The sequence below is a fragment of the Morchella sextelata genome (genome assembly GCF_020137385.1).
Source record: "Morchella sextelata strain SCLS chromosome Unknown scls_16, whole genome shotgun sequence".
Lineage (NCBI taxonomy): Eukaryota > Fungi > Ascomycota > Pezizomycetes > Pezizales > Morchellaceae > Morchella > Morchella sextelata.
In genome coordinates, this window is record NW_025408631.1 from 619,338 (window position 1) to 636,553 (window position 17,216).

The window sequence follows — 17,216 nt, forward strand, 5'->3', positions numbered from 1 at the left end:
AAGAAAAATAGATAAGATTTTACGTGATAAATCATGCCCTAGAGGGACAGTTTACCATATTGGGTATTGCCCAGGTAGCACTGCTCCCGCCCTAATGTTGAGTCTTCTACCTTTCCGTCTCCGGGGCAAGTCAAGGTCTATTAAGGTTATGACCTTATGTCCTCACGGGTATTTGCCTGCTGGGCATTGGGACATATAATTCCCCCACTCATTGATATTATCAGTCCTGGGTTCACGTGCTGACCTAAAAATCACTATTTAAGCTCTTCTTCCCCACCAACGCCTCTCAACTGCTTCTTCGTCCACCAGAGATCCAGAGACCATCAGGAATCATCCCTCAATTTTCATCAATTTGATAAAGTTCCTTCACAGGATATAGAAAATCCCTCCATATATTCCTACACTGGGCTATATTCCATCATCGAACCCTCTCTCCTATCCCTTTAGACCCCACAACTATACTCACATCTCTATTTCCATCTTCACGATCACATTTCCCCCTCCCGCTATCTCCTACATTACCACAATCTGATCTACTTCCTTCATCATCACGCCTCCTCCTAGCCCTCATTATCTACTACATTTCAATTATTTCCAAAGAATCTCTTTCACTACCAGACCCGTAAGTTCTTCTCCAAAACTTATTCTCTTACCAAGTTCACTCTCCTAAAAAATACTTATCACATACTACTCTTCATTCCACTAAATCGTCAAAGAACAGAAAATATCATCATGCCGTATATACTCGCACCGACAGAGCGTCCTCTGAGCTCAGATCAACAGGTTATCGGTGGGAATAACCGCAAAAGGTTATGGTCATTCAACCTTGATAATCTTTTAGGAAGAAAAAGCCTTAAGCAATATATCAGATCCATCTATAGATACATTGCGTCCAGAATTGGATATGGTATCCCTCCAAGCAGAAGACTCCAAGTTTACATCGACAAAGTCGAAGAAAGGCCTAATGAAAAGGTGGAACTACTTATTCAGCTAGTAGAAGGAACAACAATGGTAGCGGAGAACCTCTTCCCGCTTCTTCAACCGCTACAGCACCTGAGGTTCAGGCATCACATACACGGCTTTCTGTCCACAAAAGATGAAACACAAATGTTCAAACTTTTGAATGCAGGCGACAAATTAGTCGAATCGATTTCCGAAGTCCATGAAAAGGTACTTGCGGAACTTATCGGCGGAGTAGACCTACGCCGCGACCAGGTTATGCGGATGAGACGGCTTTGGTTGGACGTTGAGTTAAGGGTGGAGGAATTCTTGACTGAGAAGTATCTGCTTCTCGCGAAATTTCAGGGAGTGACTATTATCTCTAGTCAAGTCTCTTTGGTGAAGATCTTTTTTTTTATTTTTTTAGCTTGCCTTGCCATCTCGTCCGGCTTTATCATCATTCACACGGCTGATAAAGTGGCTGTTGACGATGGCGAAACTGGGTCGTTTAACCGTTGAATTTTACATACCTCCGAGGTATGTATGCTGTTGGCAGATCGTTTTTACCAGTATATGCTTAAGCTTTGAATAGTGTCTTTCTTTTTTCAGCTACAGTTGCGATATAAATTAATGCTTCATAGTCATGAGACATGTATTCTTTTTTCGATTTTATTTACCTTTGCTATTTATGTTGATGGGAAACAGTTAGATACACGCTTTGCTGTCATGTTTCATTCAATTTTCTCATTCATGTTAATGTGTCATGGCCAGATATACAGAAGAGTATTTTTTCCTTTCTTAGTTCATTCACCTCTGCTATTTACATATATTAATGCGCTTTAGTAAGATTACACGCATGTACTTTCTTTCTTCTAGTACAGATCAGTCAGGTTTCAACTGTATAGATAGATGTTACTCTATCTTTCTAGCAACTTTATTGTCGTTGGGAAGAATTGAAAAAATTGCTCTCTTAATTTGTATTTAAGCCTAGCTAAATCTACCAGGAGAATTGAAGGTTCATTTCATGTGAGCGTTTCCTATAAGCTCTATACATCCAAAGAGCATAGTCTTTTCACCGCGTCACAGTCAACAAGCATGATCCCGGAACCTCTAAGCTCATATATGTCAGTCAACGGAAAATTTGGCACCAGGCTGGGAGGCCGGCATCAACACACATTAACCACTTTCACACTATTTTACTGAAACATGTCTAGTATAATGATGTACGATTGGTTTTCTGTTTTTATAGCGCCTTACACGCACCCGACATTTTCTGCTGACTGCCTGACACTATACTATCTTCACATGCTATCACTCGAATGTCTTGGCTTAATTCATTAGCGAAATTTTCGGTATCTCTAATCCTCCACCCGGCACCCTCGGTATTATATTTAGTCTAAAGAACTATGATAGAGGGCAGGGGGATAGTAGGCCTGGGGGTACAGGTTCTGGAAGATAGAGGTAGGCTTAAGCTTTGCAAAGGACCTCCTGGCTCTATGTAATCCGTGTGTCTACAAATTAAAAGAGGCCGTGTAAAAATTTAAAACTGGTTCATATTGAATATTTTATTGTCTACAGAAAGTCACATATATCTTCTGTTAAGAAGTTATCAAAAGGGGAAAAAACGTAGCCGGCTCCCGTACGTCCCCAAATATTGGAAGCGGAAACCAGAGATATGGCCATACTCCCAGTTCCAAGAAAAAGGGATGAGGCTGGGAGTCCAGGGGACTCGGGGGGGGTTCGCTGCGCTGCGGTAGGGACTTGCCCAGAAGTAGCACTATGGAGTTTTAAAGAGATTGGGGACCTGGGGGCTGCGAATTTATATATAGCAGATAGGAAACGCCAAGACGAGCTTATTCTGGCTGTTCTAATACCAGGATAAGCCAGTATACAATAACACTTTGGTCTTACATGTAGTGTATACGTTGTATCATATGCTCTAGAATCGCCTCGTCACTTTGTAGTTGTTTGGAGGGGAGTACATCTACCAGATAATTCGTTGGTTGTAGATTGAGTACAACAGTACTAGATACTTGTAGGCACGAAAGTTCAAGAGGGGATGGATGATCTTGCTCTGGTTCACTCATTAATTCGACTCTTCAAAAGCTGGAGGTAAAAAAAAGAGAAGTAAGTGGTTTTCCGTAGCGGGAATCGAAACCCGGCCTCGCTGTCGTACTTGTTTCCTTTCGAGGGCATACACCAACACATACGCCACTATGCTACGGAACCCGAAATAACTAAGTGCTGGAGGGGATGGTAAAGATAGCTTTCTCTCCAGGTGTCTTCCCCAAGATGTGAGGTGAATCCAGGACGAAATCTTTTTGCCCGCCCCCCCCCCCCCCTTCCCTCCAGTAAATACAACTATGATCTTTTTGAACCCATTATCCCTTCGTTTGTTCTCAGAACCCCTGCTTTTTCTTTTACTACCACCAAGTACATAATCTTATTTAAAAATAAGCCTTGAAATCCGAAATAATCTTTATTGGAGATAATCCTTAGTGGTTTGGATTTATTACTGGAGACTTAAAAGATAAATAGATATTATACTCTAAAAAAAACCCTTATTTAAGCCTTATTCTTTTTACCCTTTCCGACGGTAATGTAATAAGAGAGCGGCCACATGTCTCTGACTCCCAGCTCTTGCCCTATCAGTAGCAGTTTCTAGCCTACGGTTTCTATCCGAAGCTTTGGCACCGCGGTCGATTAGAGTAAGAGCTATCGCAGCATTCCCAACATACGCCGCAATATGTAGCGCTGTTTCTCCATCACCATTCTGCTTCGAAACCTCTGCACCACTTTCTAGTAGCAGGTTTAACATCGCCTCATAACCTCCTAAGGCAGCGCAGTGTAAAGGAGTTTCGCCGTCATGCTTCGCTGCGGACACCTGATAGTCCGCAAGATCTTTGAGGAGTGCTCGAGCAACCGACCCGTGCCCGGATGATGCGGCCCTGTGCAATGGCATCGTTCCATTCTTCGACAAGGCCAAACGATTGGCGCCGTTTTGAAGCAGAAAATCCACTATTATTCGATGCCCCCCGAATGCAGCTTTATGTAGTGCCGTTTCGCCGCTGTTCTTCGTGACTTCATCGACTTTAGCACCGCTTTCAATAAGTAATTTTACGACAGGATAGTGCCCAGCTGATGCTGCTCCATGAAGTGCAGTGTCTCCATCAGCATCGAAAGCAGAGAGAACAGCGCCCCGCTCAAGTAGTAGCTGAACTGTCGATTCATGCCCCGCAGATGCTGCCCGGTGCAGCGCTGTCACTCCGTATTTTGTCGTCACCGACACATCGGCACCGTTATCGAGAAGGAAGCGGACGAGAGATGTGTGCCCTCCATGTGCTGCTCTTTGCAGAACACTAACACCATATCTAGTTTGAACCCCAACATCCGCACCGTACTCGAGTAAGATCTTGACTACGCTCCTAAATCCTTCAGATGCTGCTTGATGGAGGGCAGTCTCTCCGCCATTCTTTACTGCCGATGCTCCTACATCGGCACCGTTTCGAAGCAGTAACCGCACTACCTGCTCATGTCCTCCTGATGCTGCGCTATGCAGCGCGGTCTCTCCGTATGTCTTTGTTGCTGAAATATTGGCTCCTCCTTTGAGCAACATTTCAACAACATCTTCATGGCCCCCAGATGCGGCTTGGTGGAGCGCAGTTTCTCGACTCTCTCCAGTGCTCAAGATGTTAGCGCCCCTATCTAGTAGGAGCTCAACTACTGAACTATGTCCTGACGAAGCTGCTCTATGTAATGCTGTCATTCCATCCCGGGCCTTTACAGCCGGATTCAAGCCCTTATCAAGGAGCAGTCGAACGACTTGCTCGTGCCCGCCTGCTGCTGCTCTATGTAGCGCTGTATCCCCATCATACCCAACATCTGAGATATCAGCGCCTTCCTCGAGTAGCAGCTTTACAGTTGCACTCCAGCCGCCGGACGCTGCTGTAAGTAACGCCTTTTCGCCATCTATAGTATCTGAGACCTTTATTCCTTTCTGGAGTAGTACCTTAACTATTGATGCATGGCCCGCATTGGTAGCACAGTGGATTGCACTTTTATCGCCGATATTAGAGTCTATAACCTTTATGTCCAGGTCTCCGGCACCACTTTCTAATAGCAATTTTACTAAGGAACAGTGCCCCAGAGCTGCGGCAACGTGCAAAGGCGTTCGTTTTATATATCGAGTGTGGTGCCCTAAGGTTTTTGAAAACAGCTTTTGGGCCTTTAGAGCCTGTAAGTACGATGAGAGGCTTCCTGGATGCATTAAGAGTTTGAAGAGAGCATCTCTTGTCAGATCTTCGTCGCATGACTGGAGGTGAAAGCCCAAGTTTTTGGCTGCGTAGTCCATAAAAGGATACAATTGGCGCCGAACTCCAAGCGACATCTCACGCCCGCAGGCGCCTCGAGAAAACTCATTGAATGAGAGAAATGTTATGCACGACATTGCAATATTCTCATCTGCGTTTTGGGGAACAACGGCATTCGTCACAAGATATTCCTGCACTGACTGGTGTGATAGCCTAACGGTGTCACCATCGATTACTACCAGGCCGGCACAGGCGGCGATAATGGTTCCATTATCTGGCATGTCGGATCCATCTATTCCGCGGTCCCCTGGCTCCACCGATATAGCCTGTTTGAGCTCTTCAACGGTTAATGTTCGCTGGGCTTTGACTAGCCATGAAAGAGTTTTGATTGCTAATTTCACGCAGCTTTTTGGTTGGCTCTGAAGGGAGGTTAAAATCATGCTGTAGGTTTGAGATAGGATAGCTTTTCTGCTGTTGGTGTAGAGCTTGAGATTCTCAAGCTCTATGAAGACCTTTCGCAAAGTTGGTTGCTGGCAAAGGTATCCAATGTGCAGATCCACTAGCAAGAATCTGTGATCAAGTTTATCAGTAGGGTATTGCAGGGGGCATATATACTATGACCTACAATTTTTGAGAATATGTCTTGAGCACAGATACAATCACCTCTTTATATCGGCCTTTCCCAACTAAATTTCGAAATCGAAGGTTCTCATTGATCTTCTCCTCAATATAAAGATTGATATCCTCATCCCGTGCCAAGATGGTGATTTTCAACCCGCCATGAAACGCATCGAATATATCTCGATGTCCCAATGATAGCTCTACCCTACTACTGATAAACAGCTTAAAGCTCCCGCTCTGTGCCATCCGGCGGATCAGCGGTATGAGTTCCTTTTTTTGCAATACCGCATCGCATTCATCCAATGCGTCGAAGATCACGTAAGCATGGTCAAACGACTCGACAATAGTGAGTAGCAGGGTGAACAGTTGCATAACCGTAGGTCTCCTTTTGTCAGACTTTAGCTTGTCGTAGAGATCTGCAACCTCGATGGGGAGCTTTGGTAGTTGGTCACAGAACTGCTTGATCAGGCTTGTGAAGACTTGAGTGGTTTTTTGCTGGGCTTGGTCTTTATAGTTGAAATAGATATATGCCACCCCGAGGCATCCTTGTGCTGCGTGGTCCTTGATAGTGTCGATTATGAGGGAGCTAGATTCATTTGTTGTTAATTAATTGCATGACCGGGATACTAGCATCATAAGGAGTACCTCAAGAAGGTCTTTCCAGCACCAGCTATGCCCAAAGTCAACATAAATAACAAAAACAAGGAATGGACACACCCACCAACACTGCGACCCCAAAGTAAACTAACTCCCGCATAATTAATCCATCTTTGAACTTCGTAAGCTTTGAAAAACCACTTCCCAATACTATCGTTCCTTCGGCCCCGGATTTCTAGATGTCGTTTATCATAAGCTTCTGGATATAGCCAATTGAGCACCTTTTCACGTTTTTCTCGAGCTGCCCAAAGAGTTAGCCAAAGAGAACACTCTTGTAGTTTCAGCTTCATCCCTACCAAGTACTTCAAGCTCATAGTTCAAATCGGTAGGCAACGGTCTCTTCTCGCACAACCTCTCCGCTATATGCGCACCGATGACTCCCGGCGACATTGACCTTACTCCGTAGTCAGTCTAAATACCCCCCAATCCAACCTCACCACACTCACAATTGATCCATCCCCGCCATCGCCGTCTCCCACAGCACCCTCAATTTTCCAATCCTTCTTCTATACTCCGTGACCTCATTGCCTCCCCACCTTCTCCTCCTCCTCTCCCGCAACTTCTCCCTCAGCCACATCATTTCCCTTACACATTCCCCAACGGCACACCCAAACTGCGCCGCCCCAACCTCCCGTAGATTCACCGCGCCCAGCACCACCAGGACACCACCGAGATCATCGACGAGGCGCTGAAAGCCCGCGGGGATTCGTAGTGTGGTGCTGAGGTGCTCGTAGCATAGTGAGGAGACAGAGTTCGTGAGGTGGATACAGGTGGTTAGCTGTTCATTTGTAGTTTTTCGGCGGGAGTCAGGCATGACGGGCAGGTTAGTCCTATTGCTAGCGGATGGGGAGAAGGTGCTCCTTATATCTAGGCGCTGAGAATGAGCAATCAGAAGCTGTCATGTTTTGAGGCTCAAGCGCTGTGTAACGAGCGTATCGATTCGTATCGTGGGCCCCCCAATGGTAGGCCGGTTATAAATAGTAAATCGTCATCAGGCTGCATGGGCAAAGAGAGACGGCATGCAGTGTTCTGCGGCCGTGTCGATATAGGGCTGTAGTATCCAGACGAATCGTTTCACTGTACGGTACCCTGGTCCCAATAAGTGATGCAACGACTGTATTTCTCAGCAATTAATTGCACCTTGAGAGATCAAGAAGATCTGATCACTCTGATAGGCAAAGTCATGGGTACTTTCGTATTGCTCTCAAGATAAGCCTAACGTTGCATCACTTATGCCTATGGGGCCCCGGGTTAAATCGCCCTGAGGTTCTAGCTAAGGGTTAATTACATGTAGGCAGGCATCTGGGCTCGCTCTAAGTTGAACTGTGGTAACATTATCCCTAACCCTAGTCCCGAGTCAGACTTTGTGCGATTACTATACCTCCTGCCACGACTCGAGCGAGTGATTACCCATGAGAATGATCACGTGCCTACTACTAATTGATGTGAGTCGCAAGACCGTCCGTTTGCAGCCTGTTTGCTGTCAGTACTTGATTCGGTAGCAGGTTTTTATTATTATTAATATCTCTGGTTCCAGCGGTCCTGCATAAAAACCATCAGATCGGTGACACTTTCGATTCAATAGGCGGCGTCATGAGATCTTAAATTAAGTTTGGCAAGCCGCAAGCTAGATAACTGTTCCACTGTGCTTCTTACTTCGGTGGTCAATCTGTTGTTTTGCAGTCTTTGCTATCTGTTATTACATGTAGTACTGTGTCAAGACAGCGAGTTTGATTGTCTTGATGATACGTGTTTATTTACCACGTCTTTTTTTCACTATAAAAGGAGTTTGTTCCTTCTATTCTCGTTAATAATTAATTCAATCATAATTCGATTCTCCTCAGTCTCTCATAAAACCGCTATTCCCACTACAGTGTTAGTGATCTACACGGCACTAACCAGAGTTGATCCCTACCCTAATCAGCGCCGGGGTAACATCTCCATTTCGTGCCAATATACTCATGCAGGGACCTATCAGGCATCCTCACCCGACCGGCCAACCTCATGCTCCCCTCCATACATAGAAGCAAATTCGCCAATCAAAAAGCCTCAATCCCACGATCGTGATGGTTGAAACTTTCCCGTGGCCGCTGTCATCCGGTTCGACGGACAATGTGATAGGTATCCAGACAGCTTAACAGCATGTATTATATGCCAGACATTACGCAACAGGTGAATTGGCGTCTTCGAGACGTAGGAATGGGTTTTACTCTCCATACGGTCGGCAGCTGCAGCCTCACACTGTCTCAGAAAACGTGTCTTTTTTGTTTTTTCCCTCGGACATGTATCGTATTCTGTCTATGGTTCTCCGGGCGCCATGGCGCACAGATTCTTGCGGAACAGCTATATATATATGGGGGAGGAATGTTCTTTCCGTGTGCTCTTTAATTTGCGCCTGAAGATATCAACCAGCCATGATCCCATCACTCCCTCGATCGACTTCCTACTCCTCCTCCGACTCGGACTTCCTCAAGTACGACGGACTCCGCGCACACCTCAAGCTGCAGAACATCGATTTCGTCTCCGATAACGACATCCACGCCAAGAAAAAGAAGAAGTTTAAGAAGTACAAGCGGATCGTTATCTGCTGCGACGGTATGTGCGCGTGTGGGGTTTACCCTTGGTCAGATCACTGACGAAGCTACAGGAACATGGCAGCGGTCGGACGGTGTCGAGAAGGCGCCTCCATCGAATGTGACGCGGCTGTCGCGGGCCATAAAGTCATACTCGAAGCACGACAAGGTGCAGCAGATCGTGTACTACATGCGCGGGGTAGGCACGAGCGGGAAGCTCGATAAGGTTCTTGGTGGTGAGTTTCCCGCCTCAATTGCCGCAAACAAACAAAACTCGCGCCTGCCTGTGCTAATTGGTGAGTTGTAATATTATAGGCGGAACTGGTGTAGGACTCGACGACAATATCCGCACAGTGTACGGATTCCTCGCGCACAACTACCACAAGCACGATGAGATATTCCTGATCGGATTCTCGCGAGGCGCCTACACGGCGCGCTCCGTGTGTGGGCTGATCAGCGCTATCGGCGTGTTGACGAAGAAGGGGATGAACGATTTCTGGGAGGTGTGGAGGACGTATACACGCAACGAGTACACACCAGAGTAACAACCCCCGCCTACTACTACGCAGAGAAGAACCCAAATGCTAAATCGGCTTTCTTGTAATATTAGGAAGATCCAGCAGCTATGGGCTAAGGGCGAGAAGTATGTCATTCCGGTCAGGAAGGTGTGCATCAAAGCGATTGGGTGCTGGGATACCGTCGGAGCGCTCGGGGTCCCGTCGATAGAGATAAAGCTTCCCTTTGTGGGCAAGAAAAGGGTCACTACAGTAGACACGGGCCACAAACAGTATGAATTGCATCACAAATCCCCTATTTCGGGATCCTTATTAATTTTCACAGGATTGGATTCCACGATGTCGGACTCTCCGAAGTTGTTGAAAACGCCTTCCACGCCCTCGCCATTGACGAGCACCGGGGCCCCTTCACACCAACCATGTGGAAGAAACCCGTCGGCTCCAAAACAAACCTTAAGCAAGTCTGGTTCCCCGGCGTGCACACCAACATCGGCGGCGGCTACGAAAACCAAGAGATCGCCGACGTAACACTCGGCTGGATGATCCAGCAACTCAGTCCCTTCCTCGAATTCAGCAGAACCAACCTCATCGAGATCCTCCAGAACGACGTACACGACGAACTAACAGGGCTCAAGAACCCAATGCTTCAGTGGGCAGGCGGGAAGATCGAGAACTCGGCGGATAACCTGCTGATGTGGCTCATGAGCGGGGTGCATAGATCGCCGGGGGCGTATCTGGACGAGGAGGATGAGAAGCAGGGGATGCGCACGCATGAGAGCATGCACAGATCGGTCAGCATCAGGTATCGCATGGACCCGAGCTGGAGACCGGCCGCGCTCAGGGGATGGTCCTATGACGAGATAGAGGATCGCTGGGACCACTTAGATGGGAGGTCGTTGAAAGAGGATCCGTTGGAGGCGGCCGAAAGGTTTCTGGCGGGGAGGTGGGTAATGGAGAATATGTGCCATGAGAAGTGGTCGCCGACTTGGTCGAGGTGGCGTTGAGTACATGTAGCTATGGGGTTTTCTTATGTTGGTTTGGGAAAAGTAATAGTGTTAATTTTGGGGGGGGGGGGGGGGGGCTCTGGGAGGGATCCGGAGCTCTGGGATTTATTTTGATGTATATTTTCAGTCTTTTCTTGTTGGATCTACAGGCTTGATAGTGTCTGTAGGTTTGATAACTTGCTTCACGGTATTCGGAATAAGTAGCAAACTACATGTAGTTATGCACCAAGCCAGCCACTATTGCTTGTTTAAGGGTCCCCAAAGCGCCGTCCAATCACAAGTTCTAGAATATTCTCCCCACCCCAAACCGAACCAGAAGCCATGAAGCAGTGAGCACACCCGCTAGTCAACTAACACCCGCACATTTGCGCACGCCCCCACACGCCCGCCAAGCCCCCACTATCCCCTACCCGGTTAGCCAGCCGCTGTCTTCAATCCCAACCCTGACGATCAGGCCCCGAAAAAAAAGTTTTTAAAGCTAGCTTTGATCAAAATTCCCCTCCCCGCCCCGTGTCTGTTCTCCTCCCTCCCTGCATAGCACCATATTTTACCAATATAAATAGCCAGGGAGCTCCAGGGAGCTCCCTTTCTTCAATTCCTCCGTTTTGGTGTTAACGGCATGACGGACCATACGAGGGACCCTTGCCCCTGGGTTGTCCTCAACGACTTCGGGGGTGCGTTTGCTATGGGGGTGAGTGTTTTTCCTGACTTCGAGCTTCTCCTTAATCATTGAGGCCCAAAAACTAACAGATCGTAGGCGGTCGGCGGCGCACTCTGGCACGGTATCAAAGGCTTTCGCAATGCACCCTTGGTACAAACCCCCCCCTTCTTTCAAGCTGTATATACTTCGCGAGCTAGAGCTAGAGCTAACACAGTCTCCAGGGCGAGCGCCGCATCCACGCCCTCACTGCAATCAAAGCGCGCGCGCCCGTTCTCGGCGGCAACTTCGGCGTGTGGGGCGGCTTGTTCTCGACGTTTGATTGTGCCGTGAAGGGGGTGCGGCAGAAGGAGGACCCTTATAACGCCAGTAAGTTCTCTCCTTTCCGGTTTGTGTATTTTGGTGAGGTGAGGTGGGGAGGTGGGGTGCTGATTGTATGTGGTAGTTGTCGCGGGCTTCCTCACGGGCGGCGCGCTCGCGGTGCGCGGCGGCGTGAAGGCGGCGAGAAATGGCGCGGTGGGGTGTGCGTGTTTGTTGGCGGTCATTGAGGGCGTGGGGATTGGGATGAACCGCGTGGCGGGAAACAGCGGGCTGCAGAATCCAACGGTATGTTTTATGCCCCTTTCCTGGGTTGTTTGAGTGGGGTGGGGTGGGCGAGGGAGAGGGTGGTGAGGACGGTGCTGATGAGGTGTGGGTGTGTATAGGTGCTGTCAGAGAGCAGCATGGTTGGGGCTGTCAGAGAGCAGCATGGTTGGGGCTTTACCTGCATAAGTCCTGAGAACTTTACTTTCTGTTGAAAGCTTCCGCCCTCTCCTCTAGATCTCCTTTAGATCTCCTCTAGATCCCCTTTACATCTCCTCTAGATCCCCTTTACATCTCTAGATCCCCTCTAGATCTCCTCTAGATCTCCTCTAGATCTCCTCTAGATCTCCTCTAGATCTCCTTTTTCTTTACCCCCCCGGATTGGTTATTTTTGCGCTAGATCTTTTTTTAAACTTGGTAGGATTTAGAACACGGCGTTTTTGTGTTGTGTGGTATGGTATGGTAGATTTTGTTATAGATCTAAGCTAGTTAATTGGATAGCTATATAGACACTCCTCCTCTCATAGGCTGTATTGTAGATATAAGTATACACGGAAAAGATATATAAACTCGGCGGGGGCTCGGTGTGAATGTTGTAGAGCCTAATGATGGAGCTGTTCCCTATGGCCCGGTATCTTTGGTGACTATGAATGGTTGAGTCAATGCTTAATTGAAGAATGTGTATTGCTGTTCTGCAGATGCTGTGCTCTCTCCCTTAGGGGCATACGGAGGCGTGGATTCAGGTCCCAAAGGCGATGGATGTGTTCTGCTGTTTCGTTAGCTAGCTTGAGACATCTAAGACGGAACCCTGGCTTGGACAGCTGTTCATTGAGATGTTGGAGTACGTAACCCGAAGCCTGCCAAGACGGAATACTTCTCGAGTGATGGGTCATGTTTCCATTGTTTAAAAACATGTCTTTGGGATCGCTGGCAAGCTCACTTCCGCCTCACAATTACCTCGAGAATCCCTTGGTGCCGGAAAACCACAAATTTGAGCTCATTAGCAAGTTCTTTTCGCTATAATCTACTAGAGCTAAACCTTTTGATTAATATCTACCTTTGATTAAACTAGTCCATCTGCCCACAGCAGGCAGCCACCTAAAAACAGTCCATTTCATGACCAGCTACGACCCACCAGCATCCTCCGCCACATCCATCCACCCATCCTCCACCGCTTTCTTCAGAGCCTCCCACCCCCGCGCCACCACTAACGCCTCCACCCCACCCGCCCACTCCGCCTCCACATCCTCCCAGCGCACCCTTCTCCCCGTCCTCCTCTCCACCACACACCCCCGTTCCCCCTCCTCCCTATACTCCAGCCTCCCACCACTCAGCAGCTTCACCGCCTCGCCCACCTCCACAAGCTCCGAATCATATCCGCGCTCATGCGCGCCGACAAAGTGCGCGCCGTAGTCCGGCACCCGCACCGCGTCCGCCGGGATCGTGCACAGGAACCAGAACGCCACGTACAGACAGAGATCACCCAGCTTTTCTGGAAGCCGCACGGGCCGACGGAGTGTGTGCGGCATGACCTGTAGGTGGATGGCTTCGGTGTGGGGCCCGATGCTGCTGTTGCTACCGGTGGGCTGTAGGGTTGCGTGGGGGGTGCTGAGGAACGTGGCGGTGTAGCCGGCCTAGAGCTGTTAGTATAGCTGTATAGCTACTCTATACTCTACTCTCTCTATATAGGATAGATGATAGGACGGGCATACCTCTTCAAGCGTCTCCCTCACAGCGCAGTCCTCGATGCTCTCGCCAATGTCTTTGCGGCCGCGCGGCAGGAACCAGAGGCAGCTCTCGCGCGGGGTGCCGGGGCGCGTGCGCGAGGTGTCTTGGATGATGAGAACCTTGCGGGTCGAGGGCTGGAAGGTTGCGGTGCCGGCGGCGAGGACGAAGTTGCTGGAAGGCCAGTGGGTGCTTTGGGGCGGGGTGAATGTGGTGGGCTGGGACATGATGCAGGCGGGGGTGTTTAGGTATGCGTGCAATGTTGTGCAGGTGAGTATCTTCCCAGTTTTGAGTGGTTTGGGAGAAGGGAGAGGGTTCAGATTGGAGTTGGAGAGCCCTTCATGACACGGGGCGTTGCGGGGAGTGCGGGCTCAATCGTGGCCGTAGTGGGATATTAGTTAACTGGAGCTCGGATCACTTCCGTTCTTGGAGGGGTTGTGGTGTAACCCTAGCCCTGGAGGACCCCGCCCGCTCAATGAACGAACATCAAAATTGTTGTTGGTGAATCTTCGGTCGGCGAGAAACTCCTGGAAATAATGGCATTAGGATGCTAGAACATAACATTATAACGCCCAATAGGAGCATCAAAAATACCTCTAGCCGCTTGGTTTTAACATCGATATCCAGGCGTTTTTTAATTAGACAATCGATCCTGCACCAAATTCTACTGCTTGGGGTATTCTATACCTTTAATCTTAACCTCTTATTCGTCACTTGTGGCTGTATTCCATACCATTTTAGAAGCTTGAAAAGATAAGCTCTAACTACATGTACTCAACAGAACAAATTCTTCAGACCAAAGTTATTCCATTATTTGACACAAGGTACAAATACAATTTTAAACACTACTCTTTTGTATTAGCTCGGCTTCATTTCTGTTGGTTACTCCACATTTGGTTGACCCCTTGTGAAATACAAGATATTCAAGCTAATATGTGTTTTTCTGAAGAGAAGTCTAGGTTTTGAAATAAAAGGTCTAGTTCTACCATGCATAGGTCGATTGATGGAGGAATGTCACGAATAATCTGATTACACTATACTAGGTGTCCTAATTATACACTTTCTTCCCTAAATCAAAATCATATGGAGAGGAAACATCTCAAGGGAAAATATATAGTAACGTTTGTAGCCGGGGTAGAGATCTGAATGAATGCATGTCACTATCAATGTGTGGTTTTAATCATGCGATGTCACTCGATAAAGCTCAAGCTTCTCACAAAATAAGCGCTAGCGGATAAGGTTTAACGAACTAAACACTAGCACGCCTGAGGAAACTTTGGTCAAATGGCAGAGGATACGTCATCCAGAGGCTATGAGACACCAACTGTGAGATGCCACAGACAACCATCCTACATCTTCACGTATCATCAGCATCATCATCAGCATCGACAGCATCAGCATCAGCATCATCGCCGGCATAATCATCGCCGGTATCATCATCAGTCCGTTTCTTCGACATCCCCCCTTGAGATCGGATGTTATCTATGTTCTACAAGCTTTCTGCTCTTACACCGGCACACGCATGACCGGCTATTGTCATTTCCTCACCTCTCATGAGTCACTTTCGTGAGACAAAATCCGCGGGATTTATGAAATAACCTGTATCTTTCTTACTTCAGCAGACACATCAAATTCGGAAAATCCCTTACACAACCGCTTGTGATTAATTCCGCTATTCACTCAAATAAACAATTTTTTTCTCTTTTGTTTTTTAAAGAAAAGCAAAAATGATTAGAATCTATTGATCGTTCAGATGACACCGGGTTCATAGCTGCCGGACAGCTCAAAGTGGTTACTATACTTTTCGATATGCGATTTCACATGTGTAAGGATCTTCCATTTCTAATAATGGAGCCAGGGATTTTCATCCCAGTAAGCACATCCAAGTACACACGCAGGTACCATCACGAAGATTCTGGGTGATGTAGGATGTAGTTGCACATTTTGAAGAGAATTTATCTAACCTTTTTTCTGTTAGAATTCCCTATATACTTTTTTTCAGCTCGTGTTTAAGAATATTCACAATCAATTACCTAATTCGGGATACCTTGCATAGTTTGAGAATCCCGTATCGGTTGCGGACCAACCAGGCAACGGTACGGTACGAGAAGTAAGTGAAACCTCAACCTCGCGATCGCTTCTTGCAAGTACATATGCGACTCTAATATCGTCCCGTGGATACAGTAGTCTACTGATCACTAGATCGACCACCAAAATCCGCCAAGATTGAGAGATACATACCAAAAATTATGTTTCCTACTAGACGGGTAAACGGATCTCACCTGGCTGGATAAGCGGCAAGAAAATTACTACATCACATAGTAGATTTAGGTGAGCAATGTTTAGGATTTTTTTGCAGTAACTATTCTAAACGCACTACCGATCGCCATATTTGATACATAAATTTATAAAGCTGACGCTACAGAGTGATGGGTATATTAGGCTTTGCGTTCAGCTCAAACACGGCGCGCTTTGACGTCTAATAAATATATATAGGTGTATAAGAATTTTCGGTATTTCTTGCATCGGGCCAGGTCCCGGGGGGCGGAGGAAAGAGAGGAGGCAGTAAAGGCCGAGATCGGACGGCGCCAATTCTCGGCCGGAATAAACGTTCAATTATGGATTTATCTTTTTTTAAACGACAGTAAAGGTCTAAGTGTTCGTGTGAGATTGACCACGAGGTATAATGTTTGATTTACCGTACGCATGCGCACCCCTCTAATCCTATTTAATTGTACGACCGACGGGATTTAACATCTCCGGTTGGTCTGATTAACTTTCGATAGAATTACTGAAAGTAATACGCATTGCATCATTCGGGAAGTGTCTCAGATCATAGCCCACAACTAATCAGCACAATTCGGTTCTTTCTCTGCACGGAATTAAATATCTCCGAGTTGGCGAAGATATACGATGCGCTTACCGAATTAATCGGCTCCCAAGAAATGCACGCATGCTTTTTTATTACTTCTTTGAGTACACTCGTGCATACACTCATGCATGCATGTGGAATCGAACTCTACCACTTCGACCACTTGAACAATTTCACTATGACTCCGTTGGAATGATTAACCAGATCAGCAAAGTCTTATATAATGGATGGGATCAATATGCTCTACTAACCGCCTGTAACCCAAGGAGGAAGCTCGCATAACAGACCGTCTATATAGCGATGTATTATAATATGGGGCTGTGACCTGGGAAACTAGCGACACGGTTGTTCACTCCGCATCTCATGGGCAACATTACACTTGACTTGTGTCCCTCGTTTAAAACTATTGAGGTCCAATCCGGGGAAACAATGATGGCCACCCAGGTTTCTTGGCGAGTGAGAAAGCAACTTCCTTATCTGATCTATTCTCCCCTGAAGTACTCTACCACATGTTCGAGACCCTTCACCACTACCGCCGGCCTATTATGGTGGTTACACGGCTGTAGGTTAAATATTCCACGTCTCGGTTGGTCCGGCACTGGTGTTAGCGTGCCCTTACTGCTGATACGAGCTTAATGAGAGTTTGTACCACGATGCTAACCTACTCTACACGCACGTGTAGTTGTGGTGGGTGTGTATTACCCTACTTACTTTTGGTAGAAATCAGCTGAGTTCTTCAGCTTCATACATAATCACTCCG

General features: G+C 47.4%; 5 protein-coding genes across 5 annotated transcripts; 3 read left to right on the plus strand and 2 right to left on the minus strand.

Moving 5' to 3' along the window:
* Positions 1-732: 732 nt before the first annotated feature.
* On the plus strand, positions 733-1,458 carry H6S33_003871 (uncharacterized protein; the record flags this gene model as incomplete). The annotated part of the gene is made up of 1 exon (XM_044835216.1): positions 733-1,458. One exon carries the CDS (start codon positions 733-735, stop codon positions 1,456-1,458), a length of 726 nt encoding a protein of 241 aa, XP_044691405.1.
* Positions 1,459-3,520: 2,062 nt separating this feature from the next.
* Positions 3,521-7,341, minus strand: H6S33_003872 (uncharacterized protein; the record flags this gene model as incomplete). Its single annotated transcript, XM_044835217.1, has 6 exons — positions 3,521-5,819; positions 5,875-6,456; positions 6,516-6,540; positions 6,592-6,768; positions 6,824-6,921; positions 6,974-7,341. 6 exons carry the CDS (start codon positions 7,339-7,341, stop codon positions 3,521-3,523), a joined length of 3,549 nt encoding a protein of 1,182 aa, XP_044691406.1.
* A 1,600-nt stretch (positions 7,342-8,941) lies between these two features.
* H6S33_003873 (uncharacterized protein) lies at positions 8,942-10,619 on the plus strand (the record flags this gene model as incomplete). Its single annotated transcript, XM_044835218.1, has 5 exons — positions 8,942-9,122; positions 9,175-9,336; positions 9,416-9,641; positions 9,711-9,887; positions 9,941-10,619. 5 exons carry the CDS (start codon positions 8,942-8,944, stop codon positions 10,617-10,619), a joined length of 1,425 nt encoding a protein of 474 aa, XP_044691407.1.
* Positions 10,620-11,238: 619 nt separating this feature from the next.
* H6S33_003874 (uncharacterized protein) lies at positions 11,239-12,074 on the plus strand (the record flags this gene model as incomplete). Its single annotated transcript, XM_044835219.1, has 5 exons — positions 11,239-11,310; positions 11,377-11,430; positions 11,502-11,646; positions 11,723-11,883; positions 11,982-12,074. The coding sequence occupies 5 exons, from the start codon at positions 11,239-11,241 to the stop codon at positions 12,072-12,074; spliced, it is 525 nt and encodes a 174-aa protein (XP_044691408.1).
* A 909-nt stretch (positions 12,075-12,983) lies between these two features.
* H6S33_003875 (uncharacterized protein) lies at positions 12,984-13,811 on the minus strand (the record flags this gene model as incomplete). Its single annotated transcript, XM_044835220.1, has 2 exons — positions 12,984-13,493; positions 13,572-13,811. The coding sequence occupies 2 exons, from the start codon at positions 13,809-13,811 to the stop codon at positions 12,984-12,986; spliced, it is 750 nt and encodes a 249-aa protein (XP_044691409.1).
* Positions 13,812-17,216: the final 3,405 nt, after the last annotated feature.